We start from the raw sequence: 26035 nt of genomic DNA, 5'->3' as shown, positions 1-26035 counted from the left end.
GTTCTAGACACACTGTGAAAATCCAGGTGCATGCTTGCACGAAACAGGCACGCCCCTCCTTAGTACTGAATCTAAACGGCTCAGTCTCAGGTCTCGGGGAAGGCTGCAGGCCGGGGACCAGGCGGCGTGCGGCTAAGGCAGTGAGTGCGCCAGGGAGCCTGCGGGCTGGAGGGGACGCGGGGCTGGGAGGCTGGGGAGCGGGGGGCCGACTCCGGGCGGGGTTGGGGAGACGGGAGGGCCGGGGGCGGGCGCACCAGTCGAGCTCTCCGCCCGCGGGTCCCCAGCGCCCAGCCGCGTCCCGGCTGCGCCCCGCCCGGCCCCGCCCCGCCAAGCCGCAGCCAGCAGCGGGAGCCGTGCACTGAGCCGCCCGGCTGCGCTCGCGGAACAGCAGCCCTGGGGCCAAGAGCGAGGCCGGGGTCCGAGAGCAGGTGACGCCAAGGGCTGAGTCCGACCCCGGAGCGAGCGGTTCAGCACTGACCAGGGCGTCCCCTAAATCTCCTCGCCTTCGCTGTCTTTGGGAACCAGAGGTGAGCTTTGGGTTTTCGAGGCGCAGTTCTAGCTAGGGTTCCGTGCAGGGCGGTAGGAAGGGGGCTTGACCTTGGGGACTCAGATGGGCAGTCTGGGAACAGTTCCACCAGGAGCCGGTGCCCAGAAATGGTGGGGGAGGCACCTCCGAAGCTAGGGGAGAAGGAGCGAGCGCTCTTCGCCCCTCTCCGGCACCCAGCGGCGAGTCTGCTGGCGGGGAAGGCAGCGAGGGGTCAGTCCTCCGTGTACTGCCCGGGGCGACTTGCGGCCCAGGTGGGTGTCCGTGAGCTGCGGGTCCCCAGCGCCGCCGGCCAGGGCGCCGGCAAAGTTTGCCTCTCCGCGTCCAGCCTGTTCTCTCGCTCCCGCAGCCCCGCAGGTGTCGCCTGTCCTCGCCTTCCTGCTGCAGCCGCCCGGCCATGGACTCCCCGGTCCAGATATTCCGCGGGGAGCAAGGCTCCACCTGCGCCCCGAGCGCCTGCCTGCCCCCCAACAGCAGCGCGTGGTTTCCCGGCTGGGCCGAGCCGGACAGCAACGGCAGCGCCGGCTCTGAGGACGCGCAGCTGGAGCCCGCGCACATCTCCCCGGCCATCCCGGTCATCATCACGGCGGTCTACTCCGTGGTGTTCGTCGTGGGCTTGGTGGGCAACTCGCTGGTCATGTTCGTGATCATCCGGTGAGCGCGGGGTCAGCGCGGCGCGGGGGGCTGGGCGGGGCGGGGCAGGGCAGGGAGTGAGGGTCGAGCCCGCCACTGGAGCGGCGGTGGGGGCAGCCAGCCAGGTGGTGGGGACTCTGCTCCGCGAAGGATCCTGGAAACGCTACCGGGTGACCTCCTGCAAGAGGTGAAGGATTTCCTGCGGGAGTTTTTGGTGCAGGACTGAGAGGTTCACACAGGGAGAATCCGAGGGGCCAGGGGCGTCTGGAAGGTTTCAGAGCGACCTCCCCGCCTCACCCTAGGGCCCAGTATTCCTGCTGAAAACTCTACGCGCAGGGCAAGTGCCACAGTGCTGACAACAGGGCCCAGGTCTCCTGGTAAAGGAACTAGTCTCTTTGCCTGGTTGCCTGCAGCAGTTCGGAGCACTCTGTTATGCAAATATTTCTTACAATACATTTCAAGCCCACCCAATGCCCTGAAGATAATTCAGAATTTCCTGTGACTCCTCAGACTGGTGTTTTGACTTATAAAACAAAAGTTGATATAAGATCTAGCGTTGCTGATATGCATATATGAGCCTTTTTAGTACCAAATGTCATCTCATTTGTTAGGAATATCAGTAAATAACATTTTTCTCCAAAGCAAACTGCTTTGCTAGTTTTTTGTTTTTCACCATGAGAAATTGAAGATTTTATTTTATGGTGTTTTGTGTGTGTGTGTGTGTGTAATTTTCTTTAGGTCAACTTCCAATAGTAAATATCCAAATATTCACATGCATGCTCATTTTCTGGTAAGCAATGTGATTCTGACTTTAAGAAGGAAAAACAAGAAAAGAAAAAGCCAACCTGTTCCCCACTCTTCTTGAGATAGATGTTTCCCTTTCTGGAGCACTAGAGTTTTGCCAGTACACCTGTGAGAGGGAGTCGAAGCTTGTGTTCCTTTGAGAAGTCTCTGTAAAATAAGGGAGGGGTGCAACTCCTCTGGCGAGGGACGCTGAAACGATGAATAGCTGATCTTTTTAAAGCTTGACTTTAGTTTTGAAACAGGTCATTTACTTATTATGAACTCTAGGCCATATCATGAACAGTAGCATGAATCTTGCTCTTGGAAAATTATCATAATAAAAATACCTCTTTACCTTTTTTTCTTTTCCTTTTTTTTTTTTTTTTTTTTGCTTGAGAATGTCAGGCCTTTTATTCCTATGTATGCTCTAACATTAAAAACCATCAGTTAAGTCTCCAAATACATATTATAAAGCTCATTTTACCAACAACTAGTGTTTGTAGCTTGGTACCCTTGGTTTTCATAATTGCTCATTGCATTTCACAGGAATTCTATCAGCGATGAGTAAAGGTTATAGAAGGAGGGAATATTTTCAAAGTAAATTGTTTGTCTAAGTCATTAGTAATCTCAGGGCTGGTCTCTGCTAAAGAGACAGACAAAATGGAAGACAACTGTATTCTAAATTTTAATTAAAATTTTTAGGAGATCTTTGGCACTGAAGCCTTTTTTTGGTGGTGGAGTAATAGAAACATTGAAAGAAGAAAGCTCTAAGAAAAAAAATTAGCTCTGTTTCTATTCATATCATATTTAGGCGCTCAAGTAAAATAGATACATATGATTGTTATTTGAATGAGCACCTGAAGTCTCCGGTTTGAAAAGAGCTTTGTAGTTGCTCCACAACCTTGTACAGCCTAGGATTAAAAAGAGTGAAGAATCCTAAAATAGCATTTAGATGTTATGTGTAAATATAACTCCATGGGGAACATTTGACATGTAAGAAGGAAAAAAAAAAATCCTGTAGATTAGCTAGGACTTTTAATGGATAGAGTTCCCAGAGATATCCAACACTAAAATGTGTTGTAAGAGGGTAAGTTTAGCATAACATATAAAAGAATTTGGATGGTTCATATAACATCATTCTCTTACCGCATTCTCAATACTTAGAGGTTACGTTTGATGATAAATGAAAAGTGAAGCGTTCTACTGCCATCCTGGAGCGCCTACCTACTGAAACCTAGCTAGTTCACTTATGGCTAAAGCACATACATTTTAAGGTCTTCACAGTAAAAGGTTAATGTCTAGTGAACCTAGTTCATTTAAGTCTATAGCTAAGAGGGAAAGGGAGGATTTAGTATTATTTCATAATGATAGATGGTTCGAGGATTGAAGAAGAATTGAGGTACTTGGGTTTATTTATCTCAGGAAAGGAAGAGACTGAAGATTGGAGAGAGGGTGACTGAAGTGGTTTGCGTGGTGATCATCACCGCTGAGCGCAGAAGCAGGGTGTGGAGGCCCAGCAGCCCTGTGACTGAAGGGGCTGAGTAGCTGTGCTTGAAAGAAGGAGGATGCTATTTTAAAATATTTTACATGGAAAAGGCTCCTAGCATAGGTCAGTCTTAGAGAAAATCATTGTAGAAATGGAACTTAGATGCTCAGAGAGTGGGCAGGTGCAGATCTAGGCTGGTCAGCTCAGACCTGGGGAGAAAGAGCTGTGGGAAAAGATTTGGCTACTTTTACGCCTGCCTTACAAATAGTTTTTCCCATCTCTGACCCCTCTAATGCTGCCTCGTATCTTCTGATTTAAAGCTTCTTCAAGAGTTCTCATCATTTACTGTGTACCAACTGCCATAATCCCTTGATAATTAGGGCACATTCATTTTCACTGTGGAGAGCTTAAAATGTAAGTACTCCACCCTCCCAACTCACCAGGCTTTGGGGTTTGTGGTTGTTGGGTGTGGATAGATACGGATGTGATCCTCAGGATTCTTTTTTATTTTTTTTGTGACGGAGTCTGGCTCTATTGTCCAGGCTGGAGTGCAGTGGCGTGATCTTGGCTCACTGTAACCTCTGCCCCCTAGACTCAAGCGATTCTCTCACCTCAGCCTCCCAAGTTTCTGGTATTACACGTGTGTGCCACCATGCCCAGCTAATTTTTGTATTTTTGATAGAGATGGGGTTTCACCATGTTGGCCAGGCTGGTCTCAAACTCCTGACTTCAAGTGATCCACCCACCTTGGCCTCCCAAAGTGCTAGGATTACAGGTGTGAGCCACTACGCCCAGCCAACCCTCAGGATTCTAATCCCGTGGTATCCTGATTTCCTCCTGTGCAGTCTTCATTTTTCATTAATTAATGAACACCATGACACCCACACCCCTCTGCCCTGCCAGAGGCAGCCCTACCTTTGACATTGTAAATATCCATTCTCCTGCTCTTACCACAACTTCATACATGTTCGACTCCCTTACAGAAGGTGACTAACATTTAATGAACACTTCATATGTGTCAAGCAGGTAAAGCTACCTTCTTCATGTGACCTATTTAATCTTCACAACTAGAGGTATATCATTATCATATCCACTTAACAGAGGAGGAAACTAAAGCACAGAAAGGTGAAATAAACTAACGTCACACCTGGGTAACCCATGCGGCCAGAATGATCTCAGCGGCCTGATCACAGATCCTGTGCTTTTATCTGCTCGGCTCCTCATTTCCCACCGTACCACTTCGGCAAATGTTTGGATTCTTTCTTCCCAGAAGGCTCTTCATTTTCTCCCAGACTATCTCTTTTTCTCTTCGCCATCCTAGACTCCATAAGCTATCACTAAAACCTCTGTCTCGACAACACACTCAAGTGCCCTGCCTTCTTGTATTTCTGCCAGTGTCTTCCACCAAAGCCTTAACCTTTGATCAAGCCAGTGACCTACCATCCTTATTCCTATATGCAGCTGGTTGGATGCTATTGGATAAAATCAATTTTATCTTTGTCAAGGCAAAGTCACCGCCTTCAAGTATATCTGACCCTAATTCTGCCTAGAAGTTTTTGTGTCCCTCTTCTATTTTCCAGAAAAAGCCAATTCTTTCATTTCCCATTTTTAAAAAATGAATTCAAATCTGCACTGATTGCCAAATCCTCCACCTGATCATATGATCTTCATGTCATATTCTTTACTGTCTTTATCATATTACCTTCATGAGTGGTTTCACCCAGTAGTTCACCAAGACCGTGGAGTGCAGCCCCTAGGGACACCGCTTCTCTACACACACATGTTGGCAGCCATCTCCCTGCATTCTGTGTTACTTCATGGGAAGATTCTCCTTCCTTCTATCCAAGGCTAATTCTTGCTCCTGGGTTGTGAAGCTCATTGCCTTCTAGGGTCTTTACCATATAAGCGATCTCCTTTCTATGGTCTGGAATCTCTCCCTCTTCACCTGCTCTTCAGCACATGAACATACCCAAGTGTCTGCCATCTTACCAATAATCAAAAACCCACATCCACCAACCCTCCATTTTCCTCAGTTTCCTTGACTAACGGAAACTTCACCCTCCTGCCTGTCATGGGTAGGCAAGCTTCTTGGAGTAATTCCTCCTCTTCGTTTCCTTGTCTTCCACCCGATCCTCTGCCCCAAGCACTTGGGCTCCCCTCTGATGGTCATTGAAAGCCATGGTGTGTGTTTCAGATGCTCGTTTTAGGCCACTTGCACTTGGCTTCTGTGTAGGGTCTGGCATGCTTGGCCAGCTCACTTTCTCACATAGCACCCTCTCCTCGGCTTCCCCCGCATCCTCTGGCATTCTCCTTGGTCCCTGCACAGATTCCTCTTCCTGTGAGTTTCCTAAATACTTATGTTCTCCAGAGCGTTCTCAGCTCGCTTCTGTCCTCACTTTGCATATTCTCTGTATTAGTCAAGGGTCAGCCAAAGAAGCAGGACCAGTAGGGGGTGTCTATGTTAAGAAATTTCTCACAGAAACCTGGCGTAGGTGGCTGTGGGACTGGCTAGGACAGGAAGTCAGGAGAGACAGGCCGCTGTCGCCAGGCAGAATTTCTTCTTCCTCAGGGAGCTTTGGCTATGCTTTTAAGGTTTCCACTGATTAGATCAGTGTCATTCCAGATCACCTAGGATGATCTCCCTTGCTTAAAGTCAACTGATGATGGACTCGAATCACACCTACCAAACACCTTCGCAGCAGCACCGAGATGACTGTTCGAAGACCTGGAGACTGTAGTCTGGCCAAGGTGACTCGTAAAACTGACCAGTGCACTTCCTTTCAATGATTCCATCTATTCTTGTGTCCATAACTGCCAGGTACATTCTGACAAATCCCAAATCTAAGTATCTCTTCCTCTCTCCCAGTTATCCATTCCTATCTGAAGACTCAGCTGGCTTCCTTTCTTCTAAATGGCTCATTGTGATGATCTCCCTGACACCTCAGGTTTCTAGAGCCTCCATTAATTTGCTAAGGCTTCCATAACAAAGCACCACAGACTGGATGGGTTAGGCAACCCCAGTGTTTGATATTCCCATAGTTCTGGAGGCCAGAGGCCCAAGATCAATGTGTCTTCAGGGCTTTTCCTGAGGCCTGAGGCCTTTCTCCTCAGCCTGCAGGCCTTCAAGTATATCTGAAGGCCTCTCTCCTTGGTCTATAGATGCTGCCTTTCTTCCCTCTGTACCTTCCTGTAGTCTTTCCCCTACGCATCTGTGTCCTAATTTCTGCTTATGAGGACACCAGTCATATCAGATTGGGGCCCCTCCATATGGCCTCATTTACCTTAATTACCTCTTTAAAGGTCCTGCCTGCACATGCAGTCAGCCCCCATTCCACGTCTGTGAATCCTGCATCCATGGATTCAACCAATCATGGCTGAAAAATGTTGTTTTTTTAAATTGCATCTATACTGAAGAGGTACAGACCATCTTTCTGGTCATTATTCCCTAAACAATACAGTATAACAACAATTTACATACCATTTACATTGTAGTAGTTATTATAAGTAATCTTGAGATGACTTAGAGTATAGGGGAGAACCTATGTAACTTATATGCAAACGCTACCGTATTTTATATCAAGGACTGGAGCATCCATGGATTTTGGATCCAACAGGGGGTCCTGGAACCAATCCCACAAGGATACCAGGCAGGACTGTACAGTCACATTTTAAGGTACTAGGGCTTAGAACTTCAGCATAGGAATTTTGGGTGGATACTAGTCAGCTCAGAACACTGCCCATCCTCTTTCTGTTCTCCTCAAGAGGACATTCTGTTAAGCTTCAATTTTCACAATAATTATGTATACATCCTTTTTGTCTAATTTAAAGAAAAGTTTTACTCTTGGAAATGTTCATTTTTTAATATATTAATTATAAGGATAAACAAGGAAAATTTATTAAGAAAAAAGCTATCACAATACAGACCTGTAGGGTTCAATCTCTCATGAACCTTGCTCTGGGAGACCTTTGCTTCCCTGCATTTCAGCCTCAGCTGTATTGAAACCTCCCCAAAGGGGGAAGTTTGTAAGGCGCCTAGAAGAAAACACAACTGCAAAAGTACTATGGAAATGGTTACATTTCCTGAACTCAGATTTCTGCACCAAAGGGAGCCAGCTCACCCAAGCTTGCTAGGCATACAGCTTGGTCCTTATAAAAGTACTCATCTTCTTGCCTATAAATAGCAGGGCAGAGTGTTTCTTCCCCAATCCACTGAACAGAAGTTCCAGGCTTCCTCTGCTGGGATCACCTCCCATTATGTGCCATTTACTGACTCATTCAAGGCACCTCTGGGCCAGCCTGGGCCTCATGGTTGCACTCGTGTCAGCCTCACCAGAACTGCCTGGCTCTCTTGGAACTGGAGAAGTGTGGGATGGAATGGGGTGACAGAGTGTCTGGCACAACGCCTACCTCTTCTCTCCTGAGTTTCTTCTCCCTCCTTAGAAGTACCTGTTGTAATCACTGTTGTGTGTACATACATGTTCCGCATTCTCACAAGTGTCCACATAACATGCCTTACATCATATCACCAAATTATATGTACAGAGGCATTAAAAAAGCAGGAGTACAATATGGTACCCGTATAATTCACCATTTGCTCCTCCCTGCAGGACACCAGTCTTATTTTAGTCTTTGATTAATATAGTATGTTCTAATTTTTCTTGAAACCTGTCTTTAATTTCTTGATCCTGTCTTTGAATATTTTCTTTAATACAAATGCAGCAAAATAACTTCAGAAATTATTTTCAAGAGACTGTTTTTCATTTCTCAAAGTAATTTGTATACCTTTGACAACCTTTTGAAAGAGAGAATTGCAAATATGGATTAGCCAAATTATTTTCTCCCCTGTGGGATGTGTGATCGCAGGGAACCAAAGCCTCATGGAACTGTTTGCAGGGATCAGAGAAGATGCAACCACAGAGAGAGAGAGAGAGAGAGAGAGAGAGAGAGAGACAGAGAGAGACAGAGAGACAGAGAGAGAGAGAGACAGACAGAGAGAGAGAGAGAAAGGGAGAAAAGAGCAAGAGCATGAGAAACCAACTTGGTGATCAGGTATAGAGCTCCTAAACTTTGCTAGACTGCAGGCAAAACTGTAGCCTTCAAAATCATTTCTTGATTGTGTTGACTTGACATGTTTTCTGATGCCTGCCTCAGAGTTAGTTTCAGAAAGAATTTGCTTCTCATTGGTACAGAATAGCTCTTCTCCATGATTCATTCAGCTGCATCTCTTCAGCAGCAATGTTTTCACGTGGCTGTGCAGTTAGCACCTCCCTTCATTCCTGTTTAACTTGGATGTACTTAATTGTCGCGGCCCCAGGAGTCTCTGTGCTCAGCAAAAAGCCTCAAACTTTATTGGCTGCAGGACAGTTGCCCTTTGAAGATTTAGTTTATGTGGTTTCAGTGGTGCAAGTAATACATGCTTAGAATCATATATTAACAAGAGATGGTTTCAGAATAACATGTATTTGTTCCTCAACAGAAACATCTGCAGTAGTCCTTTCTTTCCCCTTTCTTTGGAGGGGATGCTGGTTTCTGTCTTTGATAAGGAAGGCTTATATAAGAAGAATAGATTTTAGGAGTGGGGATAATACTGTAAATGGCTGAAGATTGTTTCATGCTTGCCTTCTCCACTGGCCAAGCAGATTGGAATTTCAGTGGAGGATGGCAAAACCATGTGATGAATTGAGAGCTCCCAAAGGAACTGGTGTGAAGCTGGGCAGGGAAGCCCCGGATTAAGAATGGCTGGAGTTACATGCAGTCAGAGACCAGCTATGACAGGACTGATTTTTTGAGCTCCTGTTGAGTTCACTCAAATTCACAACACACCTATGAAACAAAGATTGTCAGAGCTCGTTTTCAGGTGAGGAAACCAACTACAGAGGTTTAATGAACTGCCCAAGGGCAGACAGTCGTTAAATGATGGATCTGGTATCACAGCCCAATTTGCAAAACCCTGAATCTTCTCAGTGCCCTCTGCCTGGCTAGGTTGCTTCCTGTCCAGTGGAGGACTGGCTCCATGCGGAGAGGAGAGCGCAGGAGGGCATCGTCCCCATCTCCATGTGCCGACGCTCCGACCTAGGTCAGCTTTCTGTATAAAAATAGGAAAACTAATTCTAAGTATCCATATACTGCTAGGCATATGGGTAGTTGTGCCCTAGGAAACAGCACACCAGCCGTTAGCGAGGTGCAGTTTTCTTCTGGGCGCTGTTGGGCGTGAGAAGCGCTCACCCTGCCCATACCCCTGAATATACTAGAACGTTCCTTCTGGAGCTCCAGAGGTGCATGATTCCAGAATCGGGACTACTGAGAGGAAGAGCTTAGCAGCTCCCTGGGGCACTGGCTGTTCCCGTGGAATCATCGCTCCCCATTCCCCTTCCTTCCTTGCTACCACCCTGCATGGACAGCCTGCCCTGATTGCGTGTGGCTGCGTGCTATTCTCCTGATGCGTTTGTGCTTTTCACGCAGGAGAGTGATTCTTGAGAGCTGCAGGGGCCTGGCTTCTGCAGGAATATGACTCCTTTAGAATACTACAGATTGAGGGATATCAAAGTCAGATCCTTTGAGAAGCAGTGAATTTTATTTCCTTTTCTTTTCTTTCCATTTTCCTTTGCTTCCCTTTGTACTTTCCTTCTCTTTCCCTTTTCTTTTCCTTTCCTTTATTCCCTTCCTTTTTCTTTTTTCTTTTACCTTTTCTTTTAAACAAACAAACAAACATGGAGTGTCTCTCCATTGCCCAGGCTGGGGTGCAGTGGGGTGGTCAAGCCATCCTCCTGTCTCTGCCTCCCTCCTTTTTTTTCCCTAAAATTGATAAACCACTGCCCCTTTAAAAAGAAAACCCTACAATCACAGTAGTAAATAATCCAGAAGAGACTGTAGCAATTAATTTCGTTCAGAGGAACTGAAACTGTCTGAAGAATTTAGTGATCAGCACAGCCATCATTCTTCATTTTATTTTTGTTTTTTAAAGTTTTCTTTTAAATCAGTTTTAGCTTCACAGAAAAACTGAAGGAAAGTTACAGAGTTCCCATATACCCCATTCCCCCACACATGCACAGTTCCCCCACAGTGGGGCATTCGTGGGACTGTGGAGCCCGCATTTACACATCATTAGCACCCAGAGGCCATACTTTACATCAGGGTTCATTATTCCCCCCACCCCCCCATGCCAAGCTTTGGTGGGTATAACTGACAAATAAAAATGACATATATTAAACATGCACAATGTAATAATTCAATATATGTTAATTTGTGATTACCACAGATTACGCAGTCATTACCACTCACAGTTGCCATTTTGTGTGTATATGGTGTGTGTTGGGGGTGGGTGAGAACACTTAAGATCTACTCAGTCAACAAATTTCAAGATGAACAATACAGTATTGTTGATGCTAGCCCCCTGCTGTACATTGGATCCCCTGAATTTATTCCTCTTATACTGAAGCTTTGTATCCTTCGACCAACACTCTCCATTTACCCTACCCTTTCAAACCATTTTGTACTTAAACTCTAGAATGCCATGCATCTGGAAAAAAAGCCCAGGAAAAGGCTTGTTGGCAATACAGGGACAAGAGCGCCAACACTCATCTCTTACCATGCCCATCTTCCATCATTTGTGAAAAGGTCTGCATTTTTCTTGGTGCTGCAGAGATTTCCTCCTACTGAGTTTGGTGTCTTGGGCATCTTTGGACTCTAAGGGCAGCTCCAATGTTGTAAGAAAGCCACCAGCTTCCTGTGGGTCCATGGCATTTGATCACACTCATGTTTTCACCAAACAGCATCTGTTCAGGTGCATTCTACGGACCTTTAGGTATTTGCTGTATTAAAGGAACTTATTTAGAAAATCACCAGGCTTTTGTTTTGTTCTGTTTCCTTTTTCTTTGTCATTATATTGGAGCTGAAGTTTGAATTCCCACTGTCTCACTGGTTTGTGGTTTCAGGCAAGTCACCTACTCCCTTTTAACTCAGTTTCCCCAGCCCTCAAAAATGAGCCTATGGAAAAACTCCACAATGTACATGACATTGTTTTGTCTATTGAGGCGGCAGTATTTAATGTATGTAATGTATTTATTACAGTATTTCCAGCTGGGCTATGCCCTGTTTCTCATGCTAAATGTTCTCAGAATGCTTTTCAATCTTGAACTATGGCAAAATTTATTTCTCTGATAAAATTTCTCTGATTTTAAAAGAAACCTTGGAATAAAACCTAAGTTCCTTTGCTTATTACATATAGATTCTAAGAACTGAAAAACACTGTGAGTATTTCTAAGATGTTTTCTGAAACTTTTTCTCTTCAGAAAAAAGTGGGGCAGTGGTATCTTATGGGATTGTAATATGGCTTATTAGGCCTGTGGTAGGTAATGAATAGTAACAGTAATGACGGCAGCAGCAGCCATGTGACACTGAAGGCTGCATTCAGTAAGCAATTATCCAGTACCAGTCTGGTGCTCAGTAATTTTATGCATGTCTCATTTAATCATCATGACAACTTTATCAAATAATGTGAAATTCACCAAACAGTGTCTGTCACATAGTGTCATCAATAAATGTTAAAGTGATTTTTTTTCCTTCTAGTGTTCAGGGTCCTCTGTGGCCTGACATTACTGTTCCTATCCCAGGCAGCCACCTGAGACACCTCAGCAGGATGCCTGAACCAGGAAATCCATTTCCTCATTGACCTCTGAATGAGACACTAGCCAGAAAACTTCTCCCTCTGTCCAAATCTTTTGCAAAGCTCAAGATCCTGCTATGTTTTCTCTTCAAAACATGTCCTGACTTGCTCACTACACAGCAATCTTTCCCTTCCATGTATTCCTATAGTTCATATTATAATCTGGTCTCAGTTTAAAAGATCCTCAGAGCCAGAGTCTGTATATTGAGTTTTTCAGTCATCCTCAAAGTCTAGTATATTGCTGCTTATGGGGTAGGGACTTAAAAATGTGCTGAAAGAAATGAAAGGTCGAAGATAGGGGAGAGCGCATGCCATAACTGGAGAGGGCAGAGAGGACGCATGCGTTACCACAGGGGACAGCTGCAAGGGAAGACCCAGAATGACTGAAATCGGTGCAACTGAAAGTGTGTTGGTTTTTAAGGTATACGATAATCCATCATCAAGATTTAAGGTTTATTATACTATTGTCATGAAGGTAAGAAGGAGTTCCTGATTAAAGAAGCATCACTGAAATTTAAAAAACAAAAAACAAACCTAGGCAATGCACCCCAACAGCAAATCATGCTAATAATTCAATAATTACCTCTTCTACCTCCTGCGTATTGTCTGAGTCCAGCCGTGCGTGGAAAGGACAGGAAGTCCTGAGAGTACTGTGTTGCAAGGTCAGCTCCCCCATCTCGAGTGCCTCCTTTCTAGCGCGGCGAGTGTCACGTCCTCCCGGAAACCCTGCCTGGTGACACTGGTTCCTGACATCTCAGCAGATAGCTTTGTTCCCCTTACCATCACACAAGCTCCAGTGGCTGCCAACTTTGAAGCCACCCCTTGTTTCTCTGTAAAGAGGAGTACAGTAGGACGGTCTTGAGTCAAGATGTCATTGGGGATAATTTCTAAGTCTCTGGAACACCCTCCGCCCTATTGCCTGGCCACCAGAGCCTTCCTGCTGCTCACAACCCAAGTTCCCTAGTTAAGCCCTCTTTCCCCGCCTGCCCCTCACTTCCCATTCCATGCAGGGTACTGTTGTTTACAGGTCTGTTACGTTGCCGGTTTAGCGAGGAGAGCCCACGGACTTTGCTCTTTTCATACCATATGCTCCTTCAGTGTGTACGCTCAAAAGTACAGCCATGAGCTGCGGGCCCACCTCCAGCTCCTCCACGCGAGCCAGAACTTCCCACCCAGATGGTGCCATTTTGCTTAAAATGCTTGTGAATTTTTGTAAAGCAGTGTGGGTGAAATGAAAAGTAATTTCATATCATAGCATAATGAGAAAGCTTGCCTGTTTTTTTAGTGGTGGACATACAATGAATGAAAAGGCTGGCTAATTCTGTTGCGGTTAGATACAAACAATACCCCAGGGCTCAACCAGACTGCCTCTGATCGTCACCACCTTGCTTTATATTCACGTTCACAGAGTAGTCCAGTGTAGTGCACAGAAGACTATCTATAAATATTCATTGAATTCATAGTTTATTCATTAATTTTAATTTTACTCAAGAGTTCTCCCTTTATAGTTACAGGTTTATAAGCATGTGTCTTCCAGAAACCTGGAAGAAGGGCTCTGCCTTGTCACCCCATCCAGATCCTCCCACTGAAGTCCTGCCTCCACTGACACCAAACAAATCACTGAACCTACCTGAGCCTAACTTGCTTCAGCTTTATGAGGGAAAAGACATAAGTCTCCCAGGTAAACTAGAAGGGCAGTAGTTTTGAGAAGCAACTAAGACACATGCAAGTCAAAATACTGGACTTTGCAAATTACAGAGTGCTGGGGAAATGTAAGAATGCACGAATTGGGATGAAACTCCTGGGTTTAAATTTCTGCTACGCCTTTTATAGTTATATCACTTTGAGAATTTTAAAGAAACTCCTGTGATTCTTAGTCACTTCATCTGTAGAATAGGGATACCAATACCTCCCAGGTGGAGTGACTGTGAGGACGACATGAGACAGAGCATGGGGAACACACAGCAGAGGGCCTCATGCGGGCACTTCGGAAATGTGCTCAGTGTGATTATTGCCCACATTCATCTCTCTGAGATCTGACGGCGGGGTTTGAATTCTTTACATGTTCAAGTCTTATGCAGTTTCATAAATCTATTGGGTATAATAAATATTTTGAGAAACTAAGATCAAGCTATCACTCTACATTGTGTGAATACTTAAAGATGCACATTTTACTGTATGGTAATTCATGCATCGTTCCGTTCATTTTCTTCCTGTCAGGTCCCAGGGCTCATTTTTATTCTCACCTTTTATATTTAAGCTCAATTGGGTAAATATGACCATGGATGCTACCTAGAAACTACATTCTTTTCTGCTTTCTGTGGTAACTGGTGACTTTCACCCACGTAAGAAGGGAGGAAGGAGTTGGGGAACATAATATAAATTAAACATGCTCTCTGAGTCAGGTGCATTCATTAATACCCCTGAAATTCTGTGAGATAAATATTACATTTTCCATTTTATAATTTGGGAAACTGAGGCTCGGGGTGGTTAGTGACGGTCTAAAGTATACTTGTTAGTTTGAAAAATAAGGACTACAACCCAGGTCTGCCTAAGTTTATGGCAAAAAGAATGCCAGTCTGACTTCATAAAGAAAGAGGGCACTATCAGGGTCACAAAATACAAGAGGAGGAGTCAAAGATTCCTGCTGGAATCCTTGCTAGTATCTGGGATTTCGGGGTGGGGGAGATGAGAGAGTAGAAGGTAGGTGTGTAAGATGTGTTTTTTTCCAAACGTAAAACCACAGTGTTAAGAAAATATCTGAATAGATAATATTTCAGTCTTTCTCATTGGAAACAGTAACTGTCATTGCTTGGTTATCTCTGCTTTTGTAAAGCCTGTGCCGTGAGAACTTCGCCACCCATGTTTAGTCACTTTCTAAAACTTATGGTGGGTCATGTAATAATGCCTGAATAAAAAGTATAAAGCCAATCGCATTTTAAAATAGACTAGCTTTCCAGATGAAATCACTCTTTAGTTAGCAGACCGTATAAATGGAAACCAACAGATACTAACTCTGGTACCCATCTTCACAGTGCCTTCCCAGCTGAGCCCAAACACAGCCACTTCCTAATGAGAAGAGATGGGAGGTGGGAAAGGCAGTGGACGCTGAGGGTGGAGTGTGATCCTGTTCGTCAGGCTCTACTGCCCTTGTCTCATGAACTGTGAGTTAGGTTTTATGATTCTTGTTTAGGAGGAACTGAAACTCAGATAAGTCATTCACTGAGTTCAGACTCAGGACTGTCTGAGTTCGCATGAGACCACACTGCCTCCAAGAGGAGCCGGGGCTGTTCTGTTATCACAGAATATTCAAAGTTGTTTCTCATGTGGAAATTCATGTATCAAACGGGGCACACTTGAATTGTGACAAGGTCTTCAAATCTGAGGCTGTAGAAGATAATCAACATATGGATTTTCCCAACAAACTTCAGCTCTCGGCCTTTGAAAACCTGATGGTAGGGTTTGGAACATTTATTTAATGCTCTATGGATGTTTAAGGAAGCATTCTGTAAGCAAGACAACCCTCTTAATTCAGTCTTAGTTGAAAATTAAGTTGTCCTAAACAACATGTTATAATGTAAAGAATACCTCAGGCATCAAAGCAATCATTCTGACCTTCCTTGAAAATTGTTCTTCTCTCCGTTGGAAGATGAGACATATTATGTGCTTAGAAAATATCTCAAGGAATAAAGAAAGACAGAATTATTTCTCTCCTATTGTACCATACTATGCTTAGTGCTATGACATGTGTAAGAGCAGAATTCAGCCTGCTTTATTTATATAATATATCCAAAATGACAAATTAATGGTGCACCGGAGAACAAAAATCAGCAAGCCTAATTGTGTTTTAGTCATTGCAACTGAACATATATCAAAATTGAAAACCATTTTGTATTTTCAAAAGGCATCACAGGTATAATGATTGATTTCTCAAAATAACCCTGAGGGGAAAAAATGTTTTAAACAAGTCAAAGAAAAAGAATATATTGTTTGAAAAATGCTTAAAGCCAAGTGACTCTGGGCAGGATTAAGAAGAATTGTTAGCCACAAAATGAAGACCTGTATTATGTGCAGTACTAGGTCTATGTATCTACCCCTCTATCTCTGCTGTATTCCTTGTCTTCTTCATTAAAATTGTTCAAACAAAGCACTGGAATAAACACTTGATAAAGCTGGAGATCTTTGTCTATTTTCCTATCACCCCCAATGTCTGCAGCAGTCCATTTAATTGAACAAAGAAGCAAAATCAGTCATCCAAACGCTATCACAAACATATTCACCGCATGGATTTGACTTGAAAATGGAGGGAAACGCTATTGTTTCTTTTCTTTTAGATATACAAAGATGAAGACAGCAACCAACATTTACATATTTAACCTGGCCTTGGCAGACGCTTTAGTGACTACAACCATGCCCTTCCAGAGCACGGTCTACTTGATGAATTCCTGGCCATTTGGGGATGTGCTGTGCAAAATAGTCATTTCCATCGACTACTACAACATGTTCACCAGCATCTTCACCTTGACCATGATGAGCGTGGACCGCTACATTGCCGTGTGCCACCCCGTGAAGGCTCTGGACTTCCGCACGCCCCTGAAGGCAAAGATCATCAATATCTGCATCTGGCTGCTGTCGTCATCCGTTGGTATCTCCGCAATAGTCCTCGGAGGCACCAAAGTCAGGGAAGGTAAGAGCAGTCATTTTCATTCCATTCATAAAAATGTAGCTTCAAGTTATATAGATTTTTAATTTGGAGGGAGTAGGCCACATAGCCACACATATCTGTGGAAATCAGTGCCAAAAGGCAATAGAAATAGTGCCTGGATTCATGAAAGATGAGAGAAATAGAACCGTTTTATGTCCCTTTCCACCTGTAAACAGAGAATGCAATAATGGCATTGCCAGGAAAGAGATGCCCGACCTGTCTCCCATTCTGGAAGTGCTTAGTAGAATGTGGAGGGGTGAGGATGAGGTAAGAAACCTCAGGCGTGTGGAATTTTAAAGTACAACCTGACAATTCCAGGACACACCTTCTCACTCTTATTTTCTAACAAGGGGCATCAATTATGGGTGACAAATGTCGGTTCTTTCCTCTTTTCTTCCTAAAGGATAACCTCCACATCACTATCTTAATAGCTTTGGCTGTAGGCCATTCAAAATCAAGTTAAGAGATGAATGGTAGTCACAGATGAGCAGAACTGTTTGATTTTGGACAGATCAGGCCTTACCCCATACAAACCAGCCAATTGATGTTTTTCCTGTATTTCCATTCTAGGATGGTAGTTCTCACCCTGGCCCGCACATTGGAGTCACCTGGGTACTTTAGAAAACACTGCTGCCTGTGTCGCACACCCAAAGGGTCTGGTTTAATTGACCTGGGGTACAGCCTGGGTGTCAATATTTTTGAGCTCTCTCCACATAACTCTGACCTGCAGCCAAGGTGAGAGTTACTGTTCTAGGAGTTTTGCTTTATTAGCAAAAAGTAAAGCTATGGAAAGCATCTTTGTTCCTCATAGAAATTCGTGATGGAGAGGCCAGCAGAACAGTCACTCTGGCCCTTACTCAGGCTGTTTAATTCTCCAGCAGGTATCTAAATGCTCCAGTTTATTAGGGAGGCCCATAATACCCCTGAAAGCAGATAACCGACTATATATAGTGAGGACTTTCCAGGTCATGGTGAAAGGGCAAGGCACTAAAATCATAGCTTGTCTTGCATGTATATGGTTTGTTTGTTTTTAATCTGTTTAGGTTTCAGTTTATAGTTTTAGGTTCACGGCAAAACTGAGCAGAAAGCACAGAGAGGTTCCATTTGCCCCCTGCCCCCACGCAGGCACATCCTCCCCCATGATCAACATCCCCCACAGAGTGGTCCATTTATTACAGCTGCGAAACCCACACTGACACGTCATTATCGCCCAAAGCCTGTAGTTTACAGGAGGGCTCACTCTCTGGGTTGTGCCTTCTGTGGGTTTGGACAAACGTATAATGACACGTATTGATTGTTTTTTCATGAAGCTGTTTTTTTTCCCTCTGAAACTACAAAATGAATTTCTAGCATAGTCACAGCAGGCGTCAAGCTATACTACTAGGTAAATTTTAAGAAATGCCCAACTTCCTTTATCATATTTGCATTTTAAAGTGTGATTGATCACACACAGAATTTTGTTGCTTCATGCCTACAGAAAATGGAAATAAAGTACAAGAAACTCTTCTGAGGCAAAGCCTTCACTTTACATAAAATGTTGGCTCTAATATTTTCCATACTGCAGTATATGTGTATATATTATTTGAGAGTTCATAGTCTGCACTTACTGTAATTATAATAGCTTAGAATTATTAGAATCGCCATAAGCAGAAACAGTTATTCTTAACAACATGAATGTACACAAGAAAAGCTTTAGTTTAGCTATTAGAACTAACTATAATGAAGACAACCATGAGAATTTGGAACCTGAGACAGCAGAAACCGCAGCCCTCTGATAGTAATATACAAGGAAACAAAAGCCTGCTTTTTCAACTGAGGCAGTTGTATGGATACTTCAACCTGAAAATGCCCCCTTCTTCCTGAAACAGAACATTTAATAAAAATGGCAGGCTTGGACAGGAATTTCTTTTTTTAAAATGCTTAGTTTTTATGGATCCATAATAGTTTTACATTGGGGGGGGTTACCAGTGCTATTTTAATACAAGCATACATTGTGTAATGATCAAATTAGGGTAATTGGGATATTCATCACCTCTAGTATTTATCATTTACAGCTAGTGCTCGACTTACGACCACGATTGGTTCCGACAGACCGGTCGTAACACGATTTGGTCGTAAGTTGAGTAGGCTATATGTACGCGGAGATGGTAGTGCTGCCGGAAGCTGGTCCGCACTGTTGTACGCCCAGCTGGGCAACGTTTGCGCTGCCAGATGCGGAGCAGTCGTGGCTAGCGATTGTGGTTGTAAAGTCGAATGGTCGTAAGTTGCATAGGTCGTAAGTCGATCAATACCTGTATTTGTGTTAGGGAATTCCAGTTTCACTCTTTTAGTTATTTTGACATATGGAATAAATTATTGTTAACTGTAGTCACCCTCTTGTGCTACCGAACACATCTTTTTCCTTCAAACTGTATTTTGAGTAGCTGTTGTTGATTATTCCACCCACTCAAATACGTATTATCTCCCACTACATGCAAGATGGTTTGAGAGGAAGCTGAGCCTCGGAGTTAAAGATCTATCAAATTAAACAGCAGCCCCGTGTGGCTTCTGCTTAGCTTAGTTTAGCCGGTGACTTTTCCATAGTAACTGCTGTAATTAGGACACATTTTCGAGGGTTTGTTATTCATGTGGTATGTATTTGTTTGTTCATTTATTTAACAATTTATTCTCTTTATGCACCACATGTTCCCAGTACTACCCTAGGTGCCAGGGATTCAATGTTGATTAAGGCAGGCTGGGTTTTCTATGAAGGCAGCTCACATTCTGGATGGAGAGAAAAATGTCAGGAAGGTAACACATAATTACAGATCAGACAAGCTTCTGTCTGGGAGATTGGGTAAGTATAAAATGTAGACAAAGTATAAGTTACTAAGGAGAGGACCATTTAAGAGACACACATCCATCTGAATGTCTCTGAAGTGACATTTAAGCTGAGGTCAGCCACAAGAAAGAGCTAAGGCTGAAATCAAAAGCTAAGCAGAAAAAGCCAAACCAAACCATGCTCCCTACCTCCAAGGAAACGCTTCTACCAGTTTCAACAAACAAGTCATAATCCAGAATTGAATATTTACATTGAACTCAGATGTTTTTTTCATGTATCACCCATCAAAAGTAGCTTAATGGATACCTTATATTCTTTGACACTAGAAACATTTAAAAATCATTTACCATCAACACTAAAGCAAAAGTCAATAGTCTTCATAGTAATATTACGTTGGACAATGACTTTTTTAAAAAATCAAAAATGTCAAATTACTCTGGAAGCATTCATTTACTACTCGAAGGTTTGATCTGGTATTTCATAGATAACATGAAGGTCTCTAAGATAGTCATCTTGATTAATTGTTAAAAACGATTATATCCCTGCCGGGTGCGGTGGCTCAAGCCTGTAATCCCAGCACTTTGGGAGGCCGAGGCGGGTGGATCACGAGGTCAAGAGATCAAGAACATCCTGGTCAACATGGTGGAACCCTGTCTCTACTAAAAATATGAAACATTAGCTGGGCATGGTGGTGCGTGCCTGTAATCTCAGCTACTCAGGAGGTTGAGGCAGGAGAATTCCTGAAACCAGGAGGCGGAGGTTGCGGTGAGCCGAGATCGCGCCATTGCACTCCAGCCTGGGTAACAAGAGCGAAACTCAGTCTCAAAAAAAAAAAAATGATTATATTCTTATTGTTTTAAAGTATATGTGATTAAAATTCTAGTAGGATGGAATATTCCACTGACTGCATGAAAATGTTTTAGAAAACATTATTAATAGAGCTGTTTTGCTACTTAAAAAATATTTGTGTGCTATTTTTGAAGCAGATTTTTTCAATGTCAGAAGAAAATATTTTCATTACAGTAATCATACAGTGTTGCTTATGACCACCTTGTCTGTGAGGAAGGACCAGGGCAAAGAGAGCCCTGCTGTGTGCTCACTGACTTCTCTGGGGCAGGGGTTGGAAAGGTAGGCTGGCTGGAGTCCATGGGACACCCACAAAAATGGTTTAGAAGGTGTCGATCCTGAGTCCCTGGTCTTCCTAGTATCAAGACTACTCCAAAGAGAATACTACCCAGCAAAGAGAAGCACAGCAAATAAAGCAATTTCCTAAGTAATCACATACAAATACTTGTTTTATCTGAGTTACATAATAATGTTGGTAAAAATGAAAATAAATGTGCCTGATTTACTCAGAATTTCCTTGATGGTGATGATGATTCTCCCCCGCCTCCTCCAAAGGCTCTACTCATGTTTCAGTAGTGCCCTTAATCACAGCGAGTGCTGTTGGTTCCACTAAATCACAATACCTGCGTCATATTTAAACAAATTTTAGATCAATTTTTGTTGACCTACATAATGATTTCCTGTAAACCACTTAATGTTTTTCAAACAAGTTGGCTTTTGCTAAATTCAGTGACTACATTGAAATATTTAATAGTTTATTACAAATAGTCATTAGCTTTTTTACTGCCAGAGCCTTGGGTCTGGAAGAACTGTTAATGAATGGAAATAGAAATAAGTACTCATGCTATATATCAGCTCTTTAGCCCTTCTGCAAGCCATCAGTGTCAAATCAGCTTCTGCAACTAGATGAGCGATACTGTCAGCTAATCTTAATTCTACAGTATTGTGCATGTTACCAGTAAACAGTGACTATCATCATTGTTCCATGTACAAAGATTAGGATGGTTAATAAAATACAATATTCATTAGTAATTTGGTGATCTACTTCAGGCAATGTCATCTCACCATAATTGGACCATTGCAATCAAAGGCATTAACATTCACGTTTCAAACACTTTGCAGCCATGGTAATAGCAATAACAGGTCTCTGTGCTGTGGATTTTGTCGCCTTCCTCCAGATGTGGATGTCATCGAGTGCTCCTTGCAGTTCCCGGATGATGACTACTCCTGGTGGGACCTCTTCATGAAGATCTGTGTCTTTGTCTTTGCCTTCGTGATCCCTGTCCTCATCATCATTGTCTGCTACACGCTGATGATCCTGCGCCTCAAGAGTGTCCGACTCCTTTCTGGCTCCCGAGAGAAAGATCGCAACCTGCGCAGGATCACCAGACTGGTCCTTGTGGTGGTGGCGGTCTTCATCATCTGCTGGACCCCCATTCACATCTTCATCCTGGTGGAGGCTCTGGGGAGCACCTCCCACAGCACGGCTGCTCTCTCCAGCTATTACTTCTGCATCGCCTTGGGCTATACCAACAGTAGCCTGAATCCCATTCTCTATGCCTTTCTTGATGAAAACTTCAAGCGGTGCTTCCGGGACTTCTGCTTTCCACTGAAGATGAGGATGGAGCGGCAGAGCACTAGCAGAGTCCGAAATACAGTTCAGGATCCTGCTTACCTGAGGGACGTCGACGGGATGAATAAACCAGTATGACTAGTCGTGGAGATGTCTTCTTACAGTTCTTCTGGAATAGAGGAGTTGAATGATCTAGGTTTAACTCAGATCACCACTGCGGTCTGACATGAAAAGACAGAATTTGAAATAAACTTTTAGACATCTCATGGTCTGAAGTCATCAGATGCAGACAGCATTCACGATTAGTGGAAACATCAAAGACAAAAGGTCCATGCAATACATGCACCTCTTCTCTAGGGCACAGAAGCAAGGCAGACCCTCTGTTCCTCTGATGAACAAGGTAACAGGCCTTTTCCTTCCGGTTTTCTAGATTAAGTTTAACACCCATTTGCTGTGGCCTTCCTATGCAATGTGGTTTCAAAAGCTCGGTTTAAGAAAAAAGGAAAAGAAGAAACATCTCTTTCAGAGCTCAGTGGGCATGCAATCCACATGTTTAACAATGACAGCAACGACCTCCAACAGAATGAGAACTATTTCCAGGGCTCATGGCTAGCTTAGTGTATGCTGTGTGGACACGCATTTCACGTGGCTGTGTGGTGAGAATTCCAGCTTATGTAGGGCTTGGACCAACATCTGAGGCATCTGATGTTCACGATGTTCACTTATACCAGAACATTATCTTGCTATTTATGAAATTATTTAAACATTCAGAAGGTTGTTTGTAACGGGGTTTAATTTCTCGAAAACTACAGATTTTTTTTCTTAGCATGCTGTTCAGGTAGACAGTCCTACGATAAAGCATGTCCCATTGTCAAGAAACATAAAGTAGTTTGAATACCACTGAAAATATATACAGTTTCTTCTGTAAATATTAGTACATGTGCAAATAAGGAAGGGCTTGCTTTCCAGCCAGGCGATTTCCTGAGGGCACACTAATGATATCCCCTGAGTTGCTAAGTTGATGCTGAGACGTTTTGCTGGGAATTAGTCATGGAGTGATCTCTTTCAGACTCCCCGAACACCGTTTAGTCCTGTAACAGTGCTCATAGCTCATGTGTTAATGAATCACAGAGGCTTTAACTCGCTCCCAGGTTGTAGCTGTAGCAGAATTTCGTTTATTTGCCACATCTCTTTATGAATATATAGCGATTCGCAGCTCCTTTCTATTCATGGAGAGGAAGGTGTTTTGCCTCTGTGGATCTCGAGGTACTATTTTGTGGCTCTCGGCGGGAAGTAGAATTGTTCCTAAATGTGTGCTGAATAAGGACATGATGTCCCTCCTGGAGCCTGGACAGATCCTGCACAGCTTTCTGTGAAGGGCATCCCTGCTGAGGATAATGCCAGGAAAAGCACATTTAGGATAATTTTGCTAAAACTTCCAGATGACATATAAATTTCCTCTTTTTCCCCCTGAAACTTATCGTTTCAAAGGTAATGGCTTTTTTCTGTAATTTGCCTGGGAAGAAAAAGGGGATAATTTAGAAATAACACTCATCTCCAAGCCTATATCTTATTAGGGCAGCATCCTCTGGAATTTAATAGAAAAATTGAATACATAGCCCTGTGTAACTACAGACATCATTACAACTGTTAAGTTCTGTTCACCATGCACTTTCTCAGTGTGTGCCTACTCTCACCTTTTGGAAACAAAACCTTGCATTGAAGGTTTTACATGTGGCTTCCGAATGTTACCATGTTTGCTTCTACTCCAGATTATCATGGCACCCAACACAGACGACATACGGCAGAATGGCAGTGGTTTCTCCTCATGAAAATGAAGTGCTCTTTTGAGTATTCCTAGCTGCCCTTGTATTTTTATAACTGAATGTAAATAGGAATGGCTTAAATACTGGTTTATACCAATCCCGTGGTTAAAAATCTTGGCTGTGGCTCAGGAAAGGTATCTATATAGAGGACAGTTCCAGAAACCAGCCCTGGTGAAGTAGGAGAGACAAAAACTTCTTTATGGAACACGAAAATCCAAGAGACTTTCTTGTCAGATACTTGTCCAGGGCAAAATATGGCAGAGACAGGATTGTGAGATGAAATCACAGTAGTGTGTTTTCCTCTTCTTTTTTTTTTTTTTTTTTTTTGAGACAGAGTCTTCTCGCTCTGTTGTCCAGGCTAGAGTGCAGTGGCACAATCTGGGCTCACTGCAACCCCCACCTCCTGGATTCAAGTGATTCTCCTGCTTCAGCCTCCCGAATAGCTGGGATTATAGGCATACGTCTCCGTGCCTGGCTAATTTTTGCATTTTTAGTAGAGACAGGATTTCACCATGTTGTGCAGGCTGGTCTCGAACTCCTGACCTCAGAAGATCCACCTACCTCGGCCTCCCAAAGTGTGGAGATTATAGGCATGAGTGGCCGTGCCTGGTCTATTTCCTTTAAATTAGCAGTCCACACACTCTCATAGCATTAATTGCCATTATTGGAATCTGAATTTTTGCCTGATTTTCCTGCTTCTCCTCATACGTAAGTCTGCAGCCCAAGGAGAGAAAAGTAGCTGTATGTGCCCACGAGGGTGTCAAGCTTTTTGATTCTTGTTAATACTGACTCCCCCACATTGAAAAAGGAGTGAAGAAGGGGGTGTCATTTGAGGGCACTGCTTTAAAGCAATGATAAGGTGGATGACATGGCAGGGAAAACACCATTTACACAGTTGTATTTCTTTTTGAAAGTGTGTACATGCTTTTTGTGTGTGTGTCCTAATGTCCTGCTGTGAAGCAGGAACAACACTGCCATGTAGTCACCGCTCCAGACAATGCAGACCCTCTGGCTCTCCAATATCTCTCATCTCTTGACGCTCCTATTCTCTGACCTCAGTCAGAAGGGCACTGTCTGCTGTCTCTCTTTGAGACCAGAACTGCATGTGTTTAACCTTGTGATTGATGCTCTACATGAACCTTATCTTTCCATTCTGGTAAGAATGCCTGGAAGACAGGTCCTAGCAATGGGTCAGAGAAGGCACAGAGAAGTGAACCAGCCATGCAGGGGCAGCGCTGAGGAGGAAACCCCCCACTCTAACTGGGAGGAAAGCAGAAACCCTCTTAGCGTCTCAGAATACTTAACCAATCTAAGAGCGTCCCTCAAATGTAAGTCAGAACTCCAGGCTTAATACTAAAAAATGATTCATCATTTTGAAAAATCGTTTGGAGGAAAAAAATCAATAAAGAGTCACATAAAATCTTCAGAAAATGGTTCTATTCTGTGATAAAGTACTGAGAAATAAAAGTTCTTAAACTTGTATAACTATCGTCAGACAATTGATGGGTGTTTCATCTGGTCCTGAGGTGAAATAAGATGTCTCACACAAATGCAGGGAGCACATTGGCTGTTTTTAAATTGGAACATTGTAAAGAGAAAGCTGTACAGGGTTGTGTGTCCTATTAATGAGATTTATTTTCTAACCAAGAGCTATTTGGATGATTTAACATAAATATGAAAATCAAAAAGAGTCTAACCCAGCTTCCTAAGTCAATTTTCTCCTCGGAAACAAAAGTATACTCATATGTTCTTTACTATAATGTATATTATTTTTATCTTGTGCTTTAAAAGATGATAAATGTGCATTGTATATATGATTGTGTGCCTTGCAATAAAATCAAAATTGTACCCGCTAAAAATTGCAACAGTCAATTATTGTGGTAAATTGTTTATTCTATAATTACTTCAGTGATGCTGCACGTTAGCAAGAACACTGGAAACTGTTTGTCTAAACTATAAGGGTTAGTTACTCTAACTTTCCATCCATGACAATGCTGTGGGTGACTGGTGGATAGAAACAAAATATGTGGGGATCTAAACTGTGATCTTTAATTCCCAGACCTGGGAATCTCTTAGGATAATTCATCTGTTTTCCCAATAAGGCTGCTGGGACCCCAGAATCAATGTTACCTACTGCCTTCCCAATGAAAATC

The 26035-nt window shown here is 43.3% G+C and overlaps 1 protein-coding gene across 1 annotated transcript; it reads left to right on the top strand.

Annotated features, from left to right (window-relative positions):
* The first annotated feature begins 331 nt into the window (after positions 1 to 331).
* Positions 332 to 25742, top strand: OPRK1 (opioid receptor kappa 1). Its single transcript, XM_032296080.1, has 4 exons — positions 332 to 527; positions 894 to 1198; positions 16446 to 16798; positions 21662 to 25742. The coding sequence occupies exons 2-4, from the start codon at positions 942 to 944 to the stop codon at positions 22192 to 22194; spliced, it is 1143 nt and encodes a 380-aa protein (XP_032151971.1). The 5' UTR covers positions 332 to 527; positions 894 to 941; the 3' UTR covers positions 22195 to 25742.
* Positions 25743 to 26035: the final 293 nt, after the last annotated feature.

The sequence above is a fragment of the Sapajus apella genome, unplaced genomic scaffold (assembly GCF_009761245.1).
Source record: "Sapajus apella isolate SASKATOON/1434 unplaced genomic scaffold, GSC_monkey_1.0 scaffold35, whole genome shotgun sequence".
NCBI lineage: Eukaryota > Metazoa > Chordata > Mammalia > Primates > Cebidae > Sapajus > Sapajus apella.
The sequence above is the reverse complement of the archived record's forward strand: the minus strand, read 5'-3'. Positions and strand labels throughout refer to the sequence as shown.